The sequence below is a fragment of the Diabrotica undecimpunctata genome, chromosome 9, assembly GCF_040954645.1.
Source record: "Diabrotica undecimpunctata isolate CICGRU chromosome 9, icDiaUnde3, whole genome shotgun sequence".
Taxonomy (NCBI): Eukaryota; Metazoa; Arthropoda; class Insecta; order Coleoptera; family Chrysomelidae; genus Diabrotica; species Diabrotica undecimpunctata.
This window is the reverse complement of record NC_092811.1, coordinates 120,058,128-120,082,334: the sequence shown is the minus strand read 5'-3', so window position 1 is coordinate 120,082,334 and position 24,207 is coordinate 120,058,128. Positions and strand designations below refer to the sequence as shown.

Here is a 24,207-nt window from a genome sequence, read left to right as displayed (position 1 = left end):
AAATGATGAGACATTTAGCGAAACTTCAGAAAAAAACAAAGAAACATAAAAACCGAAGTTTCTAAAAAGATTGATAAGAAATTCAACGAAATTACTGAAATTTTCTGAATAACTTCCAGAAATACTGATAACAAATTTAACTAATCTCTAGAAATGAACAAAGATTTTTTAGGAAAACCAGCTAGAAGTTAAAAAAAGTTTCTAAAAAGACCAATAAGAAATTCAACGCAACTTCTGACATGATCAAAAAACCTTAAAAAAGACTGATGAGACCTTTGAAAAAACTTCACAAAACACAAAAGATCAAAGAAACCTTTATAAAAACCGACAAGATGTTGAACAAGTTTCAAAAAAAATTGCATAGAAATTGAACGAAATTTCTGAAATTTTTAGAAAAATCAACGAGAAATTAGACAAGTTTCTAAAAAGATCGATAAGAAATTCAACGGAACTTCTGATCTGATCAAAGGAACCTTCAGAAATGATGAGACATTTAACGAAGATTCAAAAAAGATGACAGAAACCTTTATAAAAATCGACGAGAAGTTGAAGAACCTTCTAAAAAGATTGATCAGAAATTCAACGAAAGTTCTGAAATTTTCTGAAAAATTTCCAGACAGACTAATAAGAAATTTAACGAATCCCCAGAAATAATCAAAGACATACAACAACACTTCTGATATGATCAAAGGAACTTCCAAAAAGACTAATGATGAGTTTAATGAAACTGCAGAAATTATCAAATAAACCATTTTTAATACGGACGCGAAGCTAATCAAAGTTTCTGAAAAGATTGATAAGAAACTCCAGATTGATAGACATTTCTAAAATGATCTTAACTTTCAGAAAGACTGATGAAAAATTTATCGAAACATCAAAAATGATCAAAGAAACCTTTATAAAAACTGATGAGAAGTTAGAAGTTTCTAAAAATATTGATAAGAAACTCAACGAAATTTCTGAAATGATCAAATAAACTTTTAGAAAAACTGATGTAACAAAACTGATCAACAAGTTTTTATAAATATCGACGAGAAATTAGAAAATGTTTCCAAATTCTGTAGAATTTTCTAAAATTATCAAAGAAATTTGTAAAACGAGGAAACAAAAAACTAAAAAAGTACTTTGGTCGGTGGTCTAGAAGAGAGAATAAAACAATTAAAAATATTGATACTAATGGGGTTCCAATGACAAATATATCACCGACTGAGGCAGTTAGAGACTCAGAAAGAAAACTAGAAAGTTCAGGTCCGATAGTGAGGCAGAGGACAAAAGAGGAAACCACTCAACTTATCAGGTTTAAATTGCTACCGTTTAATGGAAAATCTTCTTGGTCTCTGATAATTTGAATTTTATCAATAATCAGATCTTATTCAATCTACTGGGAAAACGGTATCCAGATGCATATATCTACAAGTATTCAAAGCAAAGCTATGAAGTTGAATCCAACGTGCAAGAGCTCTTCTTGTGCAGTTTAGTTTTCTTCCGGAAGCTTCCGATAACATTTTGGAAGAATTAACAGTAGATATATTCGTGAATGGCTTAAGGAAGAACAAATTACAGAGAGCCTAGCAATTAGCAAGACCAAAGTTGTTACACGAAACTTTTGTTATTGCTTTGGAACACGAAATCGCTAGTCAAATGCCATGACCAGTTTAGGAATTAGCAATATCAATCAGAATAAATTAGATAACCATAAAATCGTAAAACATACAGGGTGATTCAATTAAGAACAACAAAGTTCCTTTATTATAGGAAAAATTAAATATCTGAGAACAATACAAATATCACACGAGAATAGATCATATTACACAACACCTATAAAACAAATTTTATTAGTCTGAGCCACATCTGAAATAGTTCAAACTTTCTATATAATTACATTGTACATAAAAAATCGTCAAAATTGTTTCACTTCACAAAAAAATATCACTAATAAGCATCATATAATAGAAATTAAGCCATAGTTAATAAATATAACTTCTTTAACTAACGACTGTAATCTCCAAGAGGAGAAACATTATTATCTTCCTGGTATATACAACAACTAGATCCTTATAATTTGGTCATGTGTCTCGATACTAGTTAATTCTACAACAAATAAGTAAACGGCTGTATGTACCAGGAGTTCGTTAACACTTATCTAAGATTTGAGCTTTCGTTATATCTGTCGTTACAAATGTAACAATAAGTAAAAATGACTTCCGAGAAGTAAATGTGATGGCTAGGCGCTGGATTCTTGTACTAAACCATTACTAGACAAGTGTAATATATGTTCAGTGTGTAAAAACTGTTTTTATTTATTTCTTCGATATTTAAAGTTGTAAATTGTTGACAGTAGATAGGCAATAGCGATTGTAGTGCAGTCTGGGGAAATTGTGACGTCAACTACATGTAAAGGATACGAGCTGACGTCACAATTTCAATAAATCTGAAGAAATTTTATTTTGGTGAAGGTACTGCTATTAAATATGTAATTTAATTTATTTGATGGCGCGAGTTGCTCTTCGGCAGGTTTGTACAACGCCAGGCAACAAAGTAATGCACCATCAAATAAGTTACATTAAATATTTAACAAAAGCGTTATTTCCCCATACTGCGCTATCATCGCTGTTGTCTATCTACTGTTGACAATAAAAATTAATATAGAATAACAGAGTATTAGTTGAAAGCGGGTGAAGCACAACAAATGCTACAAGAATTAGAAAACGTATCTTCAACAATAGGTCTAAAAATGAACATCAGTAAGACCAAATTTATGACAAATTTAGTTCCCAGCCAACACATAATCATCCAAAATCAAGTGGTAGAATTGACAGAAAAGTACATATATCTTGGTCATGAAATCAGAATAGGCAAGGATAACCAGACCTGCGAATTTCAACGACGAATAACACTTGCTTGGGCGGCGTATGGTTCACTAAGAGACATCTTTAAGAGCAACATCCCGATAGCTATGAAACGGAAGACATTTGACCAATGCGTTCTTCCTATTATGACATACGGAGCAGAAACTCTCACGCTCACAAAAACAGCAGCACTAACAATGCACAAAGACGCATGGAAAGATCAATTCTCGGCGTGACAAAAAAAGACAAAATAAGGAATCAAGACTTAAGGAAAAGAACAGGTATCAGTGATGTCGTCGAACGTATAGCCAAGCTGAAATGGAATTGGACAGGTCACATAGTGAGACTGAAACACACAAGATGGACCAGAAAACTAATTGACCGGCGCCCAAGAGAAGACAAACGCAGCAGAGGACGACCACCAACACGCTGGATGGACGACATTGGACGAATATCCAAGAAATGGCAACAAGAAACACAGAACCGTCAAGAGTGGCGAAAAATGGTAGAGACCTATGTCCAGCAGTGGACAGAAGAGGTTGCATGATGATGAGTTGGAAGCGATTTTTTATGTTGATTAAATATGTTGATGAGTAGTGTTATTCGAGGAACTTCTTAGCGGAGATGGGAGCATTTTGCTTCTTATCTTCACTACCATATTTTTTAATGACGTGAACCAATCTTTCCATGTCTTACTGGGACAGATATGTCATTGGTGATGATAGTATTGTTTTCTTTGTTAATGGCTAGTGTTGTTCAAGAGTGTCAAGTGTTCTTAGTAGTGTTCAAGATGCCATTGGTATCGATATCCAAGATTACTTTAAACCGTGGGACAATGTAAGATATTGGTAGCCAGTAAGTTTGAATTTACTCAAAAGTTTGTTGTCCCTGGTTTGGTCGTATCACATTTACCTTCATATCTCCGGATAAGTACTATGGCTTGGTTGTGAAAGACTAGGTATACTTGATAAGTACGCTTGATGATGGAAGTCCCAGCATATATCCACTTAATACTCAAAGAAACTGTAGTAACATCAAGCAAAAGCACATTTTGTTCTTCCTCAGACGTTTTTCCGTGCAAGGTAGCATTATAACCAACAACCTCAGCAGAGTTGTAAAATTTGTTCAAATCTTTGCTATTAAAAAAGTTTGCCAAAGTTTTTATACGTTTGGTATACTAGTACATTCTAAAACGAATACATCATAGACTTGGGATTTGTACATCTTGACACCCTTAATAGTTATTCCCTACAGGTTCCTTGGAAGATCTGAAAAAATCAGCTTGAGCTCTTTTTACCTAGACCTGGTGATTGAGATGTAGAAGGCAATAAAGTCAAATAGAGACAATTTTTGCGGTGAGTTCTTCGGAAAAACATTATTTAATACAAGTTTAATTTGATTTTGAGAACTGGAAATTGAATAGTCTAAACTAAAATATTACCAGTTACAAATGTGGTTTAAGATTTTTCATTAAACAAACAATTGGGACAGAGACCTCTAACTTTGTCTAAAACAGATCTGGTACCAGTATCAAGAAATTGGAAGAAAAAATGTTGAAACATTAAAATATCTTTGAATTACTAGGTGATGTTGATAACTTTTTCAAGACAACTATGATACAACAAATATGAGAATGCAAAGAGGACATACTATTTTTGAAATTTAATATTGTACACAGCATAAAAAGGACAAACAAAAAAAAAGAAAGAGAACTGAGGAATCAGTCTAAAAAAGTATAATACAGTTTTTAATACTGTTGTTCATGAATTACAAATTGTAGAGGAATATTTTTTTTTCAAGATTGATATTTTAAAATTTTATGTTTAGTATAAAAAGCCAGTGCCGGCGAATGTATTATGTTCTTACTTTCCAGAAGTCTTCTTTTTCGTAATTACATATCTATAAATCAATAAATAAACTAGAAACAAAGAATTAAGAGCGAAGAAAGACAGAGTCTTAGTATTAAGCAACGTTATTCATCATTTTTTAGGTTCGTCTGGGACAGAACTCTTCGTGGACACATCCTTAACAGCCTTGGACTCAGATTTAGGCTCGGATGGGGCTTCCTTCGAGACCAAAGGTGTAATATTGGGATCTACAACAATTTTAGGCTGGGTAAGAGGATTATCTACTAGAGTTACAGTGACATTGGTACCAGGAGTAGCACCAGCTCCAGCGAGGGCGGCTGCTAATCCGGAGCTCGCAGTTTGGCTTCCTGGTCTGGGAGGTAGTTTCAATTTTAGGGGGTTCCTTAACTTCTTTAGGGTGTATTCTATTCTGGCAGCTTCTTGCTTCAACATGTTGTATTGGTTGATGTCTAAACCTGTTTTCTTCGATTTCTTGTGGATTACTATCAAATGCTGTCTGTCTCTGACGTCTTGTAGAATGTATTCCTAGACATAATATTGTGTTAGAACAAAGTAAAATCTTTTTAAAACGAAAAATAGATGAAGTAAATGATCAACTTTAATTCTTGTATTAAAAAAAAATATAAACAAAAAATGCTATTATTGTTCCTCTACAAATTAAAAAGAACATTCGAAAAGTATCCTATTTTTCTTTATATAAGTTACATTGGAAATTGCTTGTTTAAAAATCAGCTACGTATTCACTGGTAAGGATTTTCTTCAGCAGTGTTAGGTTTAGATTAAGGTTGATCTGTGGCCTCCATTAATTTGTTTTTGATCCTAGAGATGGCTCTACTGCGGTATGCTGCGGTGGTAAATTTTTTAACTTAATTGTAGATTTCATTTCTATATAATGACTCTGTGATATTTTCAAACCCAAAACATTACAGTTTTCTATCGTTATATTCATTGGCTGAGTTGCCAAGTTGTGTGGACAGTAATTTTATCAAATACGCTTTACCATTGAATGCTGATGACTTTATTACTATAGTGGAGCAAATAAGCGAAGATATCTGTTAAAACATATTTATGTACAATATTTTGCTGTGTCGTGTTGTGACGTATAATGAAGGTTTACCAAATAATCAAAGTTACGCTTTTGCAGGAACATATTGTTATTGTTATTAGAAAAATAAGGATTCATTCACACATATCAAAGAAAAATGATTCATGTTATCTAAACAATATTATAGACAAAGAAATTATGTAGTTACTTAGGCGGCGATATCTGTGAATATCGTATTACCTTCTATCGAAGGTTGGAAATCATCATAATTATGCGGACCCTGTCAACTGCCGCTCTAAATAGTTCTGCACTACTGCATTCAAACCACTTCAAAGTTCTTAAGCCACGATATTCTTCGTCTTCCGACTTTTCGCTTTCCTTGAATTTTGTCTTGCATAATAAGCTGCAATAATGAGTATCTTTGCCCTCTGATAACATGGCCTAAGTATTCAAGTTTTCTTCTTTTGGTAGTCAATATTATTTCAGCTTTCTTTCCTATTCTTGATAATATTCGATGCATTCGAACAACTTATTTAGATGCACTTGTTTTAATGTCCATGCTTCCAGGCCATAAAGGAGAGTAGAAATTACGTAACACCGAAGCATCCTCCTAACCTTACTCCTAACTCCTAACCTTATATCCCGACAACAAAGAAACTTTTTAAGTATAACGAATGATGCACGTGCTATTTCAATACGTGTCTTGATTTCTTTGGTTTGGTCTACATCTGATGTGATCCATGTTCCTAAGGATTTGCAGGTTAGGTTAGGTTAGGTTAGGTTATTCACACTCCCAATTACGGTATCCTCAACAATCAATTGGATGTTTGCATCTACTGATTTAGTCATGATCATGCATTTAAAGTGTGAAGAGCATTCATCATCCCACCCGGAACATTATGCCTCAATGAAAGTTACCATCAGACAAGACGATTGTAGAGAAGCATGGAAACGAGAGGCTTGGCCAAATGGAGCAGTAGTCTCGAGGTTTTTCATGAAAAAGAGGATGCCACCAAAATAGGAGGATCCTCAGTTATAAAGAGCAGTATCATCCATCAAAATGTTCAATCAGTGGGAAATTGTATGGATACAATCCAAGAAGAAATATTACAACATAAAGAGTGCATCGCAGTTTGTTTAAGTGAACATTGGAAATCAAATACCCAATTACAAAATCACAATTTTATGGGTTTCAAATTAGTCTCTGCCTTCTGTAGAGATGAAGGCAAACATGGGGGCACAGCAATCTATATAAAAGAAAGCTTATCATGGAGGATAAGAAAAGATGTAAATGCTAAGGCAAAAACATATGTTTTTGAATGTTCATGTGTAGAAGTGTGTTTTTTAAATTGCAAAATTTTAATTCTTTGTATATATCGTACTCCAAAGTCTTGTGTGCAGGAATTTTTAGATATTCTAGAAAATGTTTTAATGTATATTTCAGGTGAGAGCTCTCTAGTTTTTATTGCAGGTGATTTTAATATAGATTTGAGGAGTCAAACTAAAGATAAAACAGACTTCCTCTATTTATTACAAACATTTAATATATTGCCATCAGTTTCTGAATATACTCGCATATGTAGAGCTACAAAGACGTGCATTGATAACATTTTTACAAACTGTGAACTCTATGTAGCAGAAGTATTAGATACTCATATTTCTGATCATCTTGGTCAAAAAATAACTTTCAGTATTAATGTAAACAAAAAAGAAAATATAAAAATTAGGAAAAGAATTTTTGATTCCCACAGTAAAGAAAATTTTAGGCAAATGCTTCAAGATGAAGACTGGGAGGAGCTTTTTTCAGTACCAAATTGGGATATAGAAAAGCAATGGGTTGTATTTATGAAAATCATTTCTTTGTTTTTTGACCAATGCTTTCCAGAAAAAAATATAAATAAACATAGAAAATATATCAAATACCAAAATACAAATGAAATAAATCAATATAAAAGTCGCTTAGACCTTTTGCTAATGTTAAGTAGAGTAGATGACCATTACAAAGATGAGTACAAACAAACAAAACGTCAGTATAATAAAATGCTTGTGGATTCACGAAAAATGCAGTATGGGCAAGAAATATATAATAGTCAAAATAAGTCAAAAAGTCTATGGAAAATCGTTAAAGAAATCAGACAGGTAAATTGTATTGAAAATAATGTAGCTATACTAGGAGATCCAGTCATGGTAAGTAATAATTTTAATGAATATTTTTTAAATGCTGCTACACATCTTTTAGAAAATATATCAAAAATAGAATTCAGCACCAAAATAGAGTTTAACAAAAACTCATTTTTTCTAACGCCAGTAACTATAAATGAAGTAATTGAATTAATTGGAAAATTGAAAAATAAATTCACTTCAGGATATGATGGAATACCTACAAATATAATAAAACTGTGTGCATATGAGCTAGCTATACCATTATGTCATATAATAAACAATACCTTCATAAATGGGATATTTCTAGACAACTTAAAAATAGCTGTAGTAAAACCAGTGTATAAAAAAGATGATGCCACTTTACTAGAAAATTATCGTCCGATAAGCCTCTTACCATCATTCTCTAAGGTTTTTGAAACAGTCATGTGTGTCAGGCTTCTCAGTTTTTTTCTATAGTGAGGGACTGTTATGCCATGCACAACATGGGTACCTTAAGGGAAAATCTATAGAGACTGCCATTTATGATTTTATAACAAAGATAAATGAGGGTTATGAAAACAAAGATATATCCATGGGCATATTTTTAGATTTATCAAAGGCATTTGATACTTTAAATCACAAAATACTAATGGAAAAGCTTTACAGATATGGCATTAGAGGGCCAGGTTATAATTGGATAAAATCATACCTATCAAACAGAAAACAGAAAGTAAAATTTGAGTACGAGGGAAGAAATTGCTTCTCTGATGAAGGACTCATTTCGGTGGGAATTCCTCAGGGAAGTATTATGGGTCCTCTTCTCTTTGTTTTTTATGTAAATGATTTAGCTTTCGACATTACAGACAACAATCAGAATACTCTTATTGTGAAATTTGCAGATGACGCTAACATTTTAACTATAGGGTCATCGTTGAATAATTTATTGAATATCGCTAATAATAGATTAGATAAAGCACAGAGATGGCTCAATATGAATAAACTCATACTGAACAGAGAAAAAACAAATTATATCTGTTTCGTCACTAAAACAAATAATAGTACCTTACCAGAAACTGTCTCAATTAAATCGGAAATGGTTACTCTAAACCAAAGCACAAAATTTCTGGGGGTACATATTGACCAAAATTTATATTTTGGAGTGCATATAAATGAGATATGTAACAGGTTAGCATCTATCTGCTACTCTTTCAGAATAACAGCAAATTATTTGGACGAAAAATGTAAACGAGTTGTATATTTTTCAAATTTTCATTCTGTAATGCGATTTGGAATAGTTTTCTGGGGGGGAAGTGGTAACGCTGAACAGGTTTTTATATTACAAAAAAGAGCAATCAGAACTCTACTTAACTTGAAATACAGGGATTCATGTAGAGGTAATTTCAAAAAACTAAACATACTAACAATGGCTGGAACATACATATATGAATGCTTACTTTTCATTTTTAAAAATAGACATAAATTCTTGAAACACATAACAAACCATAATACTAATACACAAAACAATCTCATAAACTATAATATACCAATACACAGACTAACAGCATCTGAGAAAACCACAGAATATGCCTGTATTAAATTCTTTAATAAACTGCCTTATAGCATCAAAATAGAAACTGACATAAATAAATATAGAAAGTCTGTTCAACAGTTGCTCATACACCTTGAACCGTACAAAGTGGAAGAATACCTTCAAGCTGACCTGTAGGGACACTGAGGGCTCTTATCTGAATCTAAATGTCACTGTTATTATCCTTATATTTTAATATTACTTTTATGTTAAGTGTAGGTTGTTACAGCAACCATTACAAATTATAATTGACACCATTCTCTCTATTCACAATTTATATTTGTGTGTAACTTGTGAATCCTGAGAATAAAGCTTTTTTCTATTCTATTCTATTCTTTAGTTTTTTTCATTCATCCTTAGTCCTTATTAATGACAGCATTCATTAAGTCGTTGCATTACGTTCTGTAAATCATTATTGTTATCCGTCATTATTACTGTATCGTCCGCAAAACGCAAGTTATTCAAAACTTCTCCATTGATAGATATACCTTCTATTGAATCTGCGGGCGCTTCTTTAAATAGCGCTTCACTGTAGACATTGACGAGTAGTGGTGACAGCACACAACCCTGGCGGACTCTCCTCTGTATTTTGATATCTCGGGTGTTCTGGTTGTCAACTCTTACCTTAGCAGTTTGATTCCAATATAGATAAGACATAATTTTCATATCACGACTGTCAATATTTTTGCTGTTTAATATTTCTACAAGCTTGTTATGTTCAACCTTATTAAATGGCTTTTCAAAATCTACAAAACATAAGTACATGTTCTGATTCATATCCATGCATCTCTGGGTCCCATATTCAAGCCGAACAAAGCATCTCTTGTGCCCATATCATTTCTAAAGCCAACTTGTGTGTTACTAATTTCATATTCAAGAGTTTTAACAATTCTTTTGTGTATTATTTTTACAAATGTTTTAAGTGTGTGACTCAAAGCTATTGTTCTGTGATCGGAGCAGAATATTGCACTTGACTTTTTGGGTATTGCCACAAGGGTCCATTGCAGCCATTGTCTGGGGATTAAGGAAGTCTGATATATTGGATTAAAGAGTTCAACCATTACATCAATAACATCTTCATCAATGAGTTTTAATAATTCGTAGGGCACATCATCTGCTCCGGTAGCTTTGCCCTCTTTTGTGTTTTTGATTGCATAGATGACTTTTCCCATAATATTGGTGGTCCGGTGATATAGAACCTATACTAAAGTGATATTGATGGTAAATATCTGAATGAGAGCAGCCAAGGAAAGGAATGCTTGAAGGCGGATAATGGGGGCTCAGGCTGTAGCGCCATTAAAGTGAGAGAGGAAATTAGATGGGATGTAATTTATCAATTGAATTGACATTATTTGATGTTAAGCATGTATGAAATTTACTAAATTTAGATTAAGTTTACGTTTAGAGGCAGCTAGATTCATAAAGAAGTAGAGCAAATCCTGAAAAGTGGAAATTTTTGAATCCGATATTGTTCACGTCTTTACTGTAACAAATTAAATCTTAAATATTAAAGATGAATTTTGTTGTTTATATGAGATATTTTAGTTTATATAAATACATAGATATGTTATTTTATGCATTCTTACCTCTTTAGTAAGTACAAAGTAGGCGTAACAGGCCATCGCAGTTCCGTAAGTAACAAAATAGGTAACGGGTTCCATAATATCCCAAGAGTACTCCCACCAAGTCAGCCTCGCCAAGATACCGAACTGCACCGACATCAAGCCCAAGCCGGCCCATGCCAGCCAGTTTCCTCTTCGTTGGGCTACGATTTCAATTTCGCTCTTTACCTAAAAACATCAATAATTAAACTGATACAATTAGAGCTGCATCCGATTCTACAGATAGAGAAATAATAATATGGTAAATAAACAATGAAAACTATAAACTTTATGGAAATTTGTAAAAACATTCATTTTACATAGTAGACATGTAATAAAAAGTGCGAAAAGAAGGTTGCAAATTACAATAGGTTATAGGAACACAAAATGATGCATTAAAATATAAATAAAATAAAGAAAGTACGCTCATGTAGATTACCATAATTACCTGAGAATAAAAAAGATGTAAGGGCATTATTATTATACAGTGTGGAAACCATTTATGGAATAAAATTGTTTGTGTCCTTATTTTAGAAAATAATAAAAAACTTTGAGATAGCTTAACTTTTAAATTTAAATGTGCGCTTTTTAAACATAAATTTGAATGTACAGGGTGATCCACGCAAGTCCATAGACATAGTCCATAATCTGTATATTAAATGAAACACCCTGTATATTTTTATGTTTTTAAAAGCTCCTTAACAACCTATTATGTAGGGTCTATTATGAATAATACAAGGTGAAATTTTGAAATTAAGTATAATTTTCTTCAATTACAATTAATTCATAGAATTCCCGAGGTAATTGATTGGATTACATTAAAATAAATGCTTAAAATGTTCTGCACCTTGTTTTTGGCAATAACACAGTCTCCTATAAAACTCGTCCCGAACTTTGTTTAAAGTTTGAGGTGAAATATTCCGTATTTCTGTAGTTATCCTTTCTTTGAGTCTTCAATGCTAGTTGGTTGTGATAACCCCACAGAATAAAATCCAAAGGCTTAAGATCTGGCGACCTAGCTGGCCACTCAATAGTACCCCTTCGTCTAATCCATTTATTGAAGAAGATTGCATTCAAGTAATTTCTAACCATTAAAGCATAATGGGGTGTTGTACCGTGCTGCTGGAACCAGACAGTTTCATACGGTAGGGTCGGATCTATTGGATTGGGATATAAGTTAGAGAACTGAGGAAGAACATCGTTTCTTAGCATGCTTAAATATTTTTCCGCTGTTAAATTACCATCTACAAATATAGGACCAATAATATGATCTCCTATAATACTTGCCCAAACATTCAACTTTTGAGGATACTAAGTGTGTGTCTCAAGCATCCTATGAGAATTCTCCGCTGACCGATATCTACAGTTTTGTCGGTTTACCTCTCCGTTCAATGTAAATGTTGATTCATCAGAAAAAATAATTGTGCCAATAGCTATTTCATTTGTGTTAATTTTATCCATCATTCTTTCGCAGAAATCCATTCTACGATCTGGATCGTCTTCTGTTGGCTCCTGCACAAAAGTCAATTTATATGGATGGAAGTTTTTCTTCATGGAGACACCTTAGGACAGTTGTGTGACTCACATTATTTTGACGTGCAATTTGACGCGAACTAGACGTTGGATTCTCTGCGACACTTAACAAAATATCCACTTTCACCTCATCAACAATGTTATTCCATAAGTGGTTTCCACACTGTATAAGGCAGTTGATGGAAAATACAGAAATAAAAAAATTAATGCTCGTATGGTATTCATTAATCTTGAGAAAGCATATGATTTTCCCTGAGAGATTATGTGGTGGGCACTTAATAAGAAAGGAGTCTCTGGCAAATATGAAAAGATTGTGAGAGACGTGTATGAGGGAGTATTCACGAGATGTGTACGAGTATACAATTTTTGTTTTTACTGCTAATAATCATCGAAATGAGTTTAATTTTTTTATCTTTTAAAATAAAAAAGGAATAATTATAATAAATAAATAAAAAATAATAAAACTGTACAAAACAATAATACGCCCAGTCCTAACATATAGTTCAGAGACCTGGACTCTAACAAAAAATAATGAACACATGTTTCGAAAGAAAAGTACAAGACGAATCTATGGAGCAGTGAATGACAATGGAGTGTGGAGAAGACGATACAACTTCGAACTTTATAGAATATACCAGGAACCTGATATCGTAAAACATATTAAGATAGGACATCTGAGGTGGATATGGCATGTAATGCGGATGTAACAAAATGATCCAGCTAGAAAAACGCTCCTTGATAGACCCATTGGTAAGAAAAGAAGAGGAAGACCGAACAAGGTTCCTTGATAACATCGATGAAGACATGAGAAATATGGAAATACACGCTTGGTGGAGAAAGGCGATGGATAGGGACGACTGGAGAAAAATTCTTGAAGAGGCTAAGACCCACGCAAGGTTTTAAAGCCAGAATGATGATGCATCATGGATATGTGCGTTTACTAGGATATTCGAGTGATAGGTTGCCAAAATTTCTTTTGAAAGAAATGATAAGAGCAAGGTGTGGATGGTGGAAAGATTGGATGAGCATGGGAGACAAATTTGGAATTGAGGTAAGGTGTGAATGGGAATGGAGAGAAAGCTGGCCTAGTATGATTGAGAATATGATAGAAAAAAAGAAGGAGGAGATACAGCGTCAGGGCTGAGAATAGGGCACTCGAATCAAATTTTTGTGGACACTACAAAGAACTGCGAGAAGAAGGAGTAAACATGCATTATCTACTGGAAATGGAAAATTTTGGGGACATTCGATGGCTCTTCAAATTAAGATGTGGAGTTCTATATTTGAATGATCGACCTGGCAGAAATGATGAAAGAAGGTTTTGCTCAATGTGTAACACGAAGGAAAGGAAAGAGGTGATACATTTTTTGGGAAAATGTTCGGTGTTGAGACATATTAGGTGAAGTGGTTGGGTAGACATGAACTTAGTAGAGTGGAAGTAGTTACAATGATGAGACACGGAAAGGCTAAGTTAGCAGGTTATTGTAGGGAAGCATGGGCGTATAGGTATGAGTTAGTGAGCCTATTTAATTACTAAATCTATTAGCATGGTGTTATTTCAACAGTATTAAAATATTAAAATTAGTATTAATAATTTGTTTGCGAATAGCTATTATCTTTTATCTGTCTTGTCTATCTTGACTATCTTGTTATTATTATTATTATATCAACAGCTTTCACCCCCTCTAAGGGACACATTCAATCATTTTAAATACAATATATACCTTACTGTTATACTTTGTTATTACTGTTTAGTCTAGGGCGAAGTGCTACTTAGTAGGATTTAGTTTATTACTTACATTTATATGAATATTTACTTAATTTATTTTTTATTAATTTTAATGAACTTGTTAGATGTAATGAGCCTTAGTGTAATTTTTTGTATATTAATTAGGGAATAATATTAGTTTGCCAACCCTCCTGATGGCATGTGCCAAGGAGAACAAATGTCACTAAAAGAGAAAATTGTATTTTTTTTTAATGAGAAATAAAAAGACATTATTGATTGATTGATTGATTGATTGATTGTGCGTTTATGTGTATATGTGTATTTTTTATGAACCAGCTAATTAAAATGAATACTAAATAAAAAAAACCAAAACTTCTTTACCTGTTCTAAAGGCAGTAATTCCTGCTTGATTGTCTCCAGCTGAGTTGTCAGTTCTTTTTCTTTAGACAATTGGTGTTCCTGGACGTGCATTGCTTCATACAATTGGCTAACTAAGTTTTTCACGTCGTTAAGTCTGTAAAAAAGATTATTCACTTAGAATATCATAAACACATAAAAATCATATATATATATATATATATATATATATATATATATATATATATATATATATATATATATATATGAATTGAGATACCGAATATATAAAAAAAACGGCGAAAGGAACACAATTTTTCAAACTTTCCATGTATGAATTGGTATTAATAGATTGTTACAACGTTATTTCTGTATGCTCTATGTCTTCAGACAGTCGGGAAGATAAAAACTCAAACCCGGAAAGCCAGCGAATGAAACCTGCTATTTCCACTATTTTAGTATAAGCTGCAAAAAGCGCAACCTATTTTGGCAGCTTTAAATAAAAACGACTGTCGTTTTCTGTGTTTTTGAGCTGTATGAAATGTGTAAAAGATTTACAAATTTCAGCTTTTACCGTCTTTTTTATATTGTAAACATTTCCGCTATATATGTTTGTATGAACTTTATACATTGTAAAGCTGGTTTACGTTCATATCAGAATACTATGCGTACACCCTGCATATTACTAAATCTACTAGCAGCAAAGAACTGCTAGAATTTTCTGTCGTAGATCTCCTGGCGAACACATTGTAATGAACAAAAGCATGAAACAAATAAACATTTCCGCTAATCACCTTTTACGTCAAAGTTATCAATACTGTATCTATGTACGCTATAACAATGAGATTTACACGAAATTTTCATTCCCTGTTGCTATTTTATGGCTCGCGATGACGTTTAGATATTGACAATAATCGTTGTAATGCACAGATATGGGGAAAATTCATACGCGCCAATTTTTATTCTGAGCGATCAGTTGGGAAAGGTTTAATACACGAAAGTGCTATAAATGGTAATATTGTGGGGAAAATGTGCTGTGAGACAATACATTTTTGTTTATGGCGAATACTTATATAACACAGCCTGATTTCAAATTCTAATACGATTCAGAGTAAAATCACGGCTTCGAAAAGAGTTTTTATCGCGCTTTTTATGTTAGGGGTATGTATGTAGAACATCATAGAAATTGGAAAAAATTTTACTCGACAATTATTGGATATAACCGTATAATACCATAGAAAAAATCTTAATTACAGTAGGTCTTGAAGTAAACCTTCCTTCTCTTGGATGGTTAATCAGTCTCACACATGATATTCAAGACACATATAACCATAACCTAACTTCTATATACAATATCTGACAATTTTAAAGAAAATAAACCCGTTTAAGCCCTTTTCGTTGGTTTTATAACATGGTACAATGAATACACAAGGTATGATACATAATGTTCCAAAATCGGTTCGCTTTCGCGCATGACGTAGTCAAGATCGCTTATTCCTGCAACATTTGAATGTAGTTGTATAGGAAAGACTTTTAATTTTAAGTTTTTTTATATAATTTGGCTAATTTAATTATAGTAATTATAAAGAGATGATAAAATTATGTTATTATAATATTTATCCTTTATAAAACATAGATATCCTTTATAAGACAAGTTTTAATTATCTTTTATTACACGTAGGTACAGGTTAATTAACTTATACTCCAGAGTTCGATATTTCAGATGTTTAAAAAGATACAGAAAAGTGGTAATGGAGGTACACAAAATTTGTACGTATATATACCTACTGAACTAAACACAAAATCAAAATAAATAATGACAAAGTTAACTTTATTTACATCGAATGAGCTAGCTGGCCATCGAATATGAGTGTAGTGAGGGCACACAATATTGCACAACATTTAAAATGACATTTTTGTAATATTAACACATAAAATTATCTTGGTATTGTTTATAATAATGATAACATTGTATATTTTAATAATGATAACATGATTTAACAAAGAAAAATATATTATTTTGGAAGATGCTAAATTGATTTCCTCCGAAACAGTTCTTATTGCAAATTGCATAGCAGGCTGAGGCTAATTTCTTACTTAACAAATCGATATGAAAAAACCATTTAAGGTTTCATGACTAATAATTAATAAAAATAAAGATTTCGACTTACGTCGTTGACCTAGAAGTAGTAAGAAGCTGCTCAACATACTTTTTGGACTCTCTGTGTTCGCCTTCTTGTACACGTTTCTTTTGGTTGGTTAAAAGGGTAGCCGATGTTGATTTAGGCAAATAAAGACTAGGTACTGCCTCAGGTTTGAGTTTTAGACCCTTTTTAGAAACGTAATTTAAAAGTTCCTGTTGTAGATTTCTTTGGTAATCTTCAGTTTTAAAATGTGTAGAACAAATTCTTGCAGTATTACACTTAAAATTATCCTATCTACAACAAGATATAATCCACAGTTTTCTGGTCACGCTATCTTTAGGAAATGTATGAAACCTAAAGATTTTATCTTCATTGTCACTATTGCAACAAGCAATTGCACAGCGTAGTTTGAAAAAGGTACAAAACCAGATATACAATGGCAAATAAAAACTTTCAGTTTTACAAAAAAATACTATACAGTATAAATAAATAGTAACTAAACACCATTTGTATAAAGACACATATATAAGCATATATCTAAATTATTTTTCTATTATAAAATAGATGACTCAGTCAGTATTGAGATACTTTAAAATATATTTATTATCTCATAACTTGCAATTTGCAATAGTCACCATTGATAACCGATATTATTTTTGAACTTTTGTTTTTATACAAGCTTGCTTGCTTTTGCGTTTGAACTAATTCGTGTCTTATTTTCATATTATTATATTGTTTGATAAGTAAATTTTGCATATAATAATCGGTAGGTTATAGTAATGTGTATATTTTTTATTTTACTAAATTTCATTATAACTCATCTAAAATACCATATTGAATTGTAAAACAGATTTTTTTCTATTCTACTCTATTTTGTTTTTATTTCAGTAAAACTGCTTGGAAGTGAGTGACAGTGAATCAGAATAAGCAAATCTACTACTATTTACCTATTCACAGTATTTCCTCTGCAGAAAATTTTTAAATTTCAAGGGATTTGCATACAAAAAGAGTACTTATATTATTAGTAAATATGTATGAAAACAAAAATAAATATTTTGCCTGAATCTCTAGGAGAAGTAAAGGTTTTACGCTACTGAAAATATATTTTTTATTCAATTATAACCAAAACAAAACATTTAAAAAAAAATTAGATCACTTTTTAACCATAATTTCAAAATTAATGTGTACGTTAAGCTGTAATAATGGGTTCGAGGTGGTTCAGGCGATCGTAACTACGTCACACTCCTGGGCCAGCTGTCAAATGTCATGCGCAATATCATACTTTGTGTATTCATTGTACCATGGTTTTATAATACACATACGACTGTATATCATAAATAATGGTCAATAATGGTAAATAATGGATTACCTTGTATTCATATTGTGATTGGTCATCAAGTTAAATTGAATTTAAAAAGGGCATAGACGGATAAGAATGCCAAAATTGCCTAGGGGAAACTTAACCACAAATTTTGGGATATCGTTCGGCATCACAAAAGATGAAGTTTCACCAAATTTGTAGCATTTGCATTTTCCTTGATATATAAATTGAAATCCCCTCATATTTGCATTAAAATAACGAATAATGTTTTCCATGTTTCTCTGTTCCTATCAGACGAGTTAAAACCCAAATAGTATTTCGTTCTTTTTACGTCGCCGAAGTTAATGTAAACCATTTTAAAGTTTGTTTATATCACGGACGCAAATTCCTTGGTATTGTCTTTGATCAAAACCGCTTTTAGGATATTCTGCGTTTCACATAAATATTCCAGTTTATATGTTTTATTTATGCTAAGTTAAGCGAATGAATTTAAAAGAATATTAGATCACTCTCGCTGAGGCGTGGTCAAGAGCGGTTGAGCGGTGGGCCTCAGCGTTATGTCCAAATTCTACGTCGAATTTGAAAGTTTCCTGTTTTGTTCTATTTCATGGAAAATGTGTAGCAGTTTAATCAGTTTAATGGTTCAGTTGCAGTTTAAGTGAGGTTCCAGAAGGTGAGGAACAAGAATCGTTGTTTCCATATTCGTTGTGTTTCTCCCTGGTTGGCATCCCAGGCTTTTTGGCAGTTTTCGTTCACAAAAGAAAGAAAATATTGATATATAGAACACTTATCAAGCCCGTCGTCAGATAGGCGTCAGAAACGTAGAGTCTCAGATTCATCAAGTTTTGTCGAGATTTTCGAAAAACACGCCTACTCTATATCTTTCTTTAGTGTTTGATATGCGTTGATCTTGTAATAATTGATAAAAAGGCTTCTTAACTCTACCAAACCTTTTGATTTTAAAAGTACAGGGCAAGCCACAATTCAAGCCATCCTACAAGGAAAAATATTTGGAAAACGAGGTCCAGGAAGAAGAACATCTTGCTTAAAGAACCTCAGTATCTGGTTCAATACAACATCTGTGCAGCTTTTCCGCGCTGCTGCGGATAAGATAAAGATTGTCATGATGATCGCTAACATTCATAACGGATAGGCACATCAAGAAGAAGCCACAATTAGTAGCGAAATATTTGGTTTCTTGTAAAAATGATGTATAGTTTTGCCTAAGATTTGATTAAAATTCTTTACAGTTATGTAAAAGTGCTGTTGCGCGTGAGAGATCCATATTATTGGACTGCAAAAGAGTGACAGCTAGATTTAGAGATTTCAAAACTGTATTTTATAAAATAGTTAGGAAGATAAATTCAAACTGTTCCATTTTACTTTTTTAATTATTAGATATCATTCACTCCTCACGATTTGTGGTAGTTAATATTATTTTAGACAGTGTTATTAAAATTGTCAGTGCAAAGTTCTTTGGTTAACAGCAGAATTGACCACAGATATATGGAAGTAATAGCTAATATATATAAGGAAGCCAAAACAACAATTAAAGTATATGAAGGAACAAAATCAATACAAATAAATAGAGGCGTGAGAGAGGGTGACACAATATCACCGAAACTTTTCAATCAGGCTCTGGAAGATATTTTTAAAAGATTAGAATGGGAAAAAAAAGGTATAAAAATTTGTGGATAACGCTTGAACCATCGCATTGATAACTGATAAACAAGAAGAATTATTTGAAATGATAAAAGAATTGGACGTAGAAGCTGGAAAGATAGGCCTTAATATGAATTACAACAAGACCAAAATCATAACAAATACAGATGAAGACATCACAATGAGGATCGGACAAGATGAAATAGAACAAGTTTAGGATTATATATATCTGGATCAAACTATAAAACTTAACAAAGAAAACCAAACAGCAGAGATAAAAAGACGAGTTAGACTGGCATGGGTGGCATTTGGCAAACTAAGCTACATTCTTAAAAACAAAAGATATCCACAGCATCTTAAGACCAAAGTATACAATCAATGCGTACTCCCTGTTCTCACTTATGGTTTCCAAACGTGGACATTTACAAAAGCAAACATGGACAAAATCATAAAAACCCAAAAAGCAATGGAAAGACAAATTTTGCACATAAGACAAATGGATAAAAAGAGAAACGAGTGGATAAGAGAGAAAACAAAAGTAAGGGGTGTTAGACAAGAAGTTGCAAAATTGAAATGGAGATTTGCCGGATACAATATAAGACAAAAAGAAGACCGGTGGAACAAAATTCTTATAAGTTCGAGACCGTGGGAATATAAACGAAGCAGAGGAAGGCCCAAAATGAGATAGGCAGATTATATCAAGAAGCACGTGGGCTCTAGGTGGATGACTGTAGCGACAGACAGAGAAGAATGGAAAAGGATTGGGGAGGCCTATGTCCAAAGAAGGCTAATTAGATAGATATTAAAATTGTCATATAGTTCTGCTTTACAACAATCACAGTTTGAAACCTGGATGACCACCTAGTCACCGATAATGTTTTTAGAGTAATTGATGTTGGTTGGACGTTTTTTCGCATTGTTAGCAAATGATCCGATTTTTTAATGCTTTTGCCGGAAAAATTATAAATACTCTGTATGGTATCGTAGTTATCGCGGACTTCTAATATATTATTGCTTGCGAAACACCAAATTTAAATTATGAGATGCACAATGGATGGCAGTTTGGGGTTGGAGGGCTTTATAATCCTGTCCACGACACTTTGCAACTGATATAATATGTTATTTTAAGAAAGAAAATTAAATTTGAAATATCTTCTCCAGTTTGGCTATGTATATCACAGAAACTTAAGAATTGGATCTCTTTTAATAGAGACACCTAACTATGACTGATAAATTAAATAATAACTGCAATAAACCTACCTTTCTCAACAAGAGAAGTCAGGACGTTATTAATATAACTGTAAGTACTAAACAAATTAGCAACAAAATTGTTATCTGACATGTGTCGAAATAGGCATCGAGCTCGGATCACCGACACATTGACTATCCCTTATAAACGTGTACACCACCCTTAATTAGCTGTAGGGCTCCGAAACGCCAAAATTAAGAAGGATATTGTATCGATTTGGAAGCAAACATAGGAAATATAATTGAAGAGCCAAATGATCGAATCAGTGAAGCAATTCTCACAGCATACTAGGAGAACTGTCCAATCAAAACCAAGACGAATAACAAACAAACGCCTTGGAAGAGCAGAAAACTGGAAAAATTAGGAACTGATTAATATACAGAAAACTCTTACCGAATGCAATTAAGAGATAAAAAGAGCAAAAAGGGAATTTTGGAGAAAGTTCTGCCAGAGTATTTCAAATATACCTGCTAGCACTAGAATTCACAAGTTAATATACAGAAAACTCTTACCGAATGCAATTAAGAGATAAAAAGAGCAAAAAGGGAATTTTGGAGAAAGTTCTGCCAGAGTATTTCAAATATACCTGCTAGCACTAGAATTCACAAGATTCTTTCCAAGGACCTAGCACAGGAACCAGATATTTTTTTTTTTTGAAACATAAAGGGCCTAAATATAAAAATCTCTTTTTCATTACACTACCACACACATGCATAGTTGGTTGCCTAACTATAACCACATTTCATCTCATACACATAAAAATCAATTTTTAAAAAAATCACAAAATTGATGGTTGATACTGTTATATTAATTTAATATTAAAAAATCTATTACTCTAACAAATTTAATTAACGTTGGCTTTTGTCTTAAGTAGACACATACAGTTATATTGACTACTCTGTTACTTGTTCCGTCCTAACTTGTCAACATTGTCATTTCAATCAGTTGCTTCCATAAAGTCCTCGTAGACACACCGTCTCAGGACTTGCAACTTCAACGTGGAGTCATATGTCACCATGTTACCTAATCCAACGGTAACTTTAACATCCTAATAATTTATAAAATATAGTGTAAAACAAATGTAACTAATTATTTGTTAACGGGTTTTTACCCATGTATTTAGTGGCTACATTCATGTACTCCTAGTAAGTATTAACCACACTTTACATTAACCTTGGTCAAAATTTTAACTTCATGTTCTTTTTAATTAAGTGGTTATATATTTTCTAGGACACCGATGATGGAATAATGGATTCCGAAAACGTTTTGTCTAACACAGCCCGTTTGGTTTTTAAAAATATATACCTTTTACAAAGGATTTTAATAAATTTTTTTAATATATGGTATACAGCCAAATACAGGAACGTAGATTCCTTGTGGAACGCTAGAGCTCTTATTACAGAACCACTTATCAGCTTCAACAATTATTGATGAGAAGACTCAGGCTGAAAACCTAGAACGACTGAAACGTCCAAGGAAAGCAGGCTTGGAATTCTCTGCAATAAACATCAAACCGGAAAACGTAAGGTAGGCCGTAAACAACTTTGCTCTATTTACATCTTCAGGGAAGAATGGAATATTTCCTGCCCTACTACAAAAAGTATTGGACATCCTTTTTCCCATCGTAACAAAAATCTTTAGGGCTAACAAAGCACTAAGTTATATACCGAAGACTAGAACAACTCTAAGGGTAGTGTACATACACAAAATAGGACGACAAGATAACGTCCTACCAAATTCCGACAAGCCGATCAGTCTTACATAATTTCTGTTAAAAACAATCAAAAACTTTTTTTTCGATAGATACATTAAGGAGGGGCCATTGAGCGATCATTCTCTTCTACCAAAGGCAACCAGCATGCATACCAGGAAGAAAAATCAACAGAAACAGCTCTAAAGAAAGTAGTCCAGAAAATCAGTCGCTTCATTAATAACCGAGAAATTGCATTAATCGCCTTCCTAGATATAGAAGGCGCATTTAGAAATACAGTAACAAATTCTCTTTATGGTGCAGCATCATCAACATGCTTATGATTATAATCGACCAGCAAAGAGAGGAGATTCTAGCCAAGGCAGATAGGGGGTTAAATACATACCAATGTACTAGATGGACAGGACATGTGATACGCAGACATAACAATAGCCTTATAAACACTGTGTTTTGGGAAGGAACAGGTGGGAGAAAATCTACAGGACGACCTAGACAAAGGTGGAAAGACGTAGAGAGGATCTGGTGAAAATAGAAGTGAGACAATGGAAAGTAGTGACACAGGACCGACAAGAATGGAAGGCAATATTAAACAAGGTACACACTCAGCAAGTACTCTTTTATAAAATTTCTAAGGAATATACAAGAGATTTTCATAGTGCTGCATCCATTATTGTTGGTTAATGATTTCTGCGTGGGCGGTATTCTCTCTGTTATATTTATTTTTTTCATTATTTTATGATCGAAAGGTTGTATTCCATGTATATCATGGACGATAATCTGATTAATTAATAAAGTTTGTCGATTTGATAAATTAATATTTTTTCTTTTTTTTTGGTAACTTATATAATATTAAACATTTTTATTTATTTGTTATTATATAAGTTTAAAACAAGTTTAAAATTTTAAAAATATTATGTCAAAACTAGAAAATTTAATAGGTCAATCAATGAAGAATTTCTCGTAGAGTTTGTGTTTTACTTACTAAAGATCTTATAAAAAACCACGTCTCGATTATAACGTTAATACTATAGACTGCAATAAATTACAAATTTATAGTATCTATAAATGGATCACGTAAATTCTCTTTTGGCACAATGTCTAGGTCATAATCCGAGGAAGAGAGTCCCAGTGGCCTATAAACCCGATGGAATCTTGAATTAGGGCAAGCCATTGCGACTTTTGGCACTAGTTAAATAGAGAAAGGTTAATAGAGAAAATAGAACAGGCTTTGTGCTATTATATGGATATTGCACTTTTACAAGTATATGCATTTAGGATGCAGATGTAATTTATAGCAAAATTATTTCACATAAATACATCGTAAATGTCTGCAAATGACAAGCACGGTTAGAATTCCTGTTTTTTTTTTCAATAAAAAAATATGCAATTTTTTGTAAATACATTACCA

General features: G+C 32.7%; 1 protein-coding gene across 2 annotated transcripts in view; it reads right to left on the bottom strand.

Moving 5' to 3' along the window:
• Positions 1-2,721: 2,721 nt before the first annotated feature.
• Positions 2,722-24,207, bottom strand: part of MCU (mitochondrial calcium uniporter) — a 507,649-nt gene continuing 486,163 nt past the window's right edge. For both annotated transcript variants that reach the window (XM_072545099.1, XM_072545100.1), the window contains 3 exons: positions 14,737-14,869; positions 11,079-11,282; positions 2,722-5,242 (listed from right to left, as the gene is read on the bottom strand). In XM_072545099.1, the coding sequence (XP_072401200.1) occupies positions 4,829-5,242; positions 11,079-11,282; positions 14,737-14,869 (751 nt within the window). In that variant the 3' untranslated portion in view covers positions 2,722-4,828. The remainder of the gene's footprint in view (positions 5,243-11,078; positions 11,283-14,736; positions 14,870-24,207) is intronic.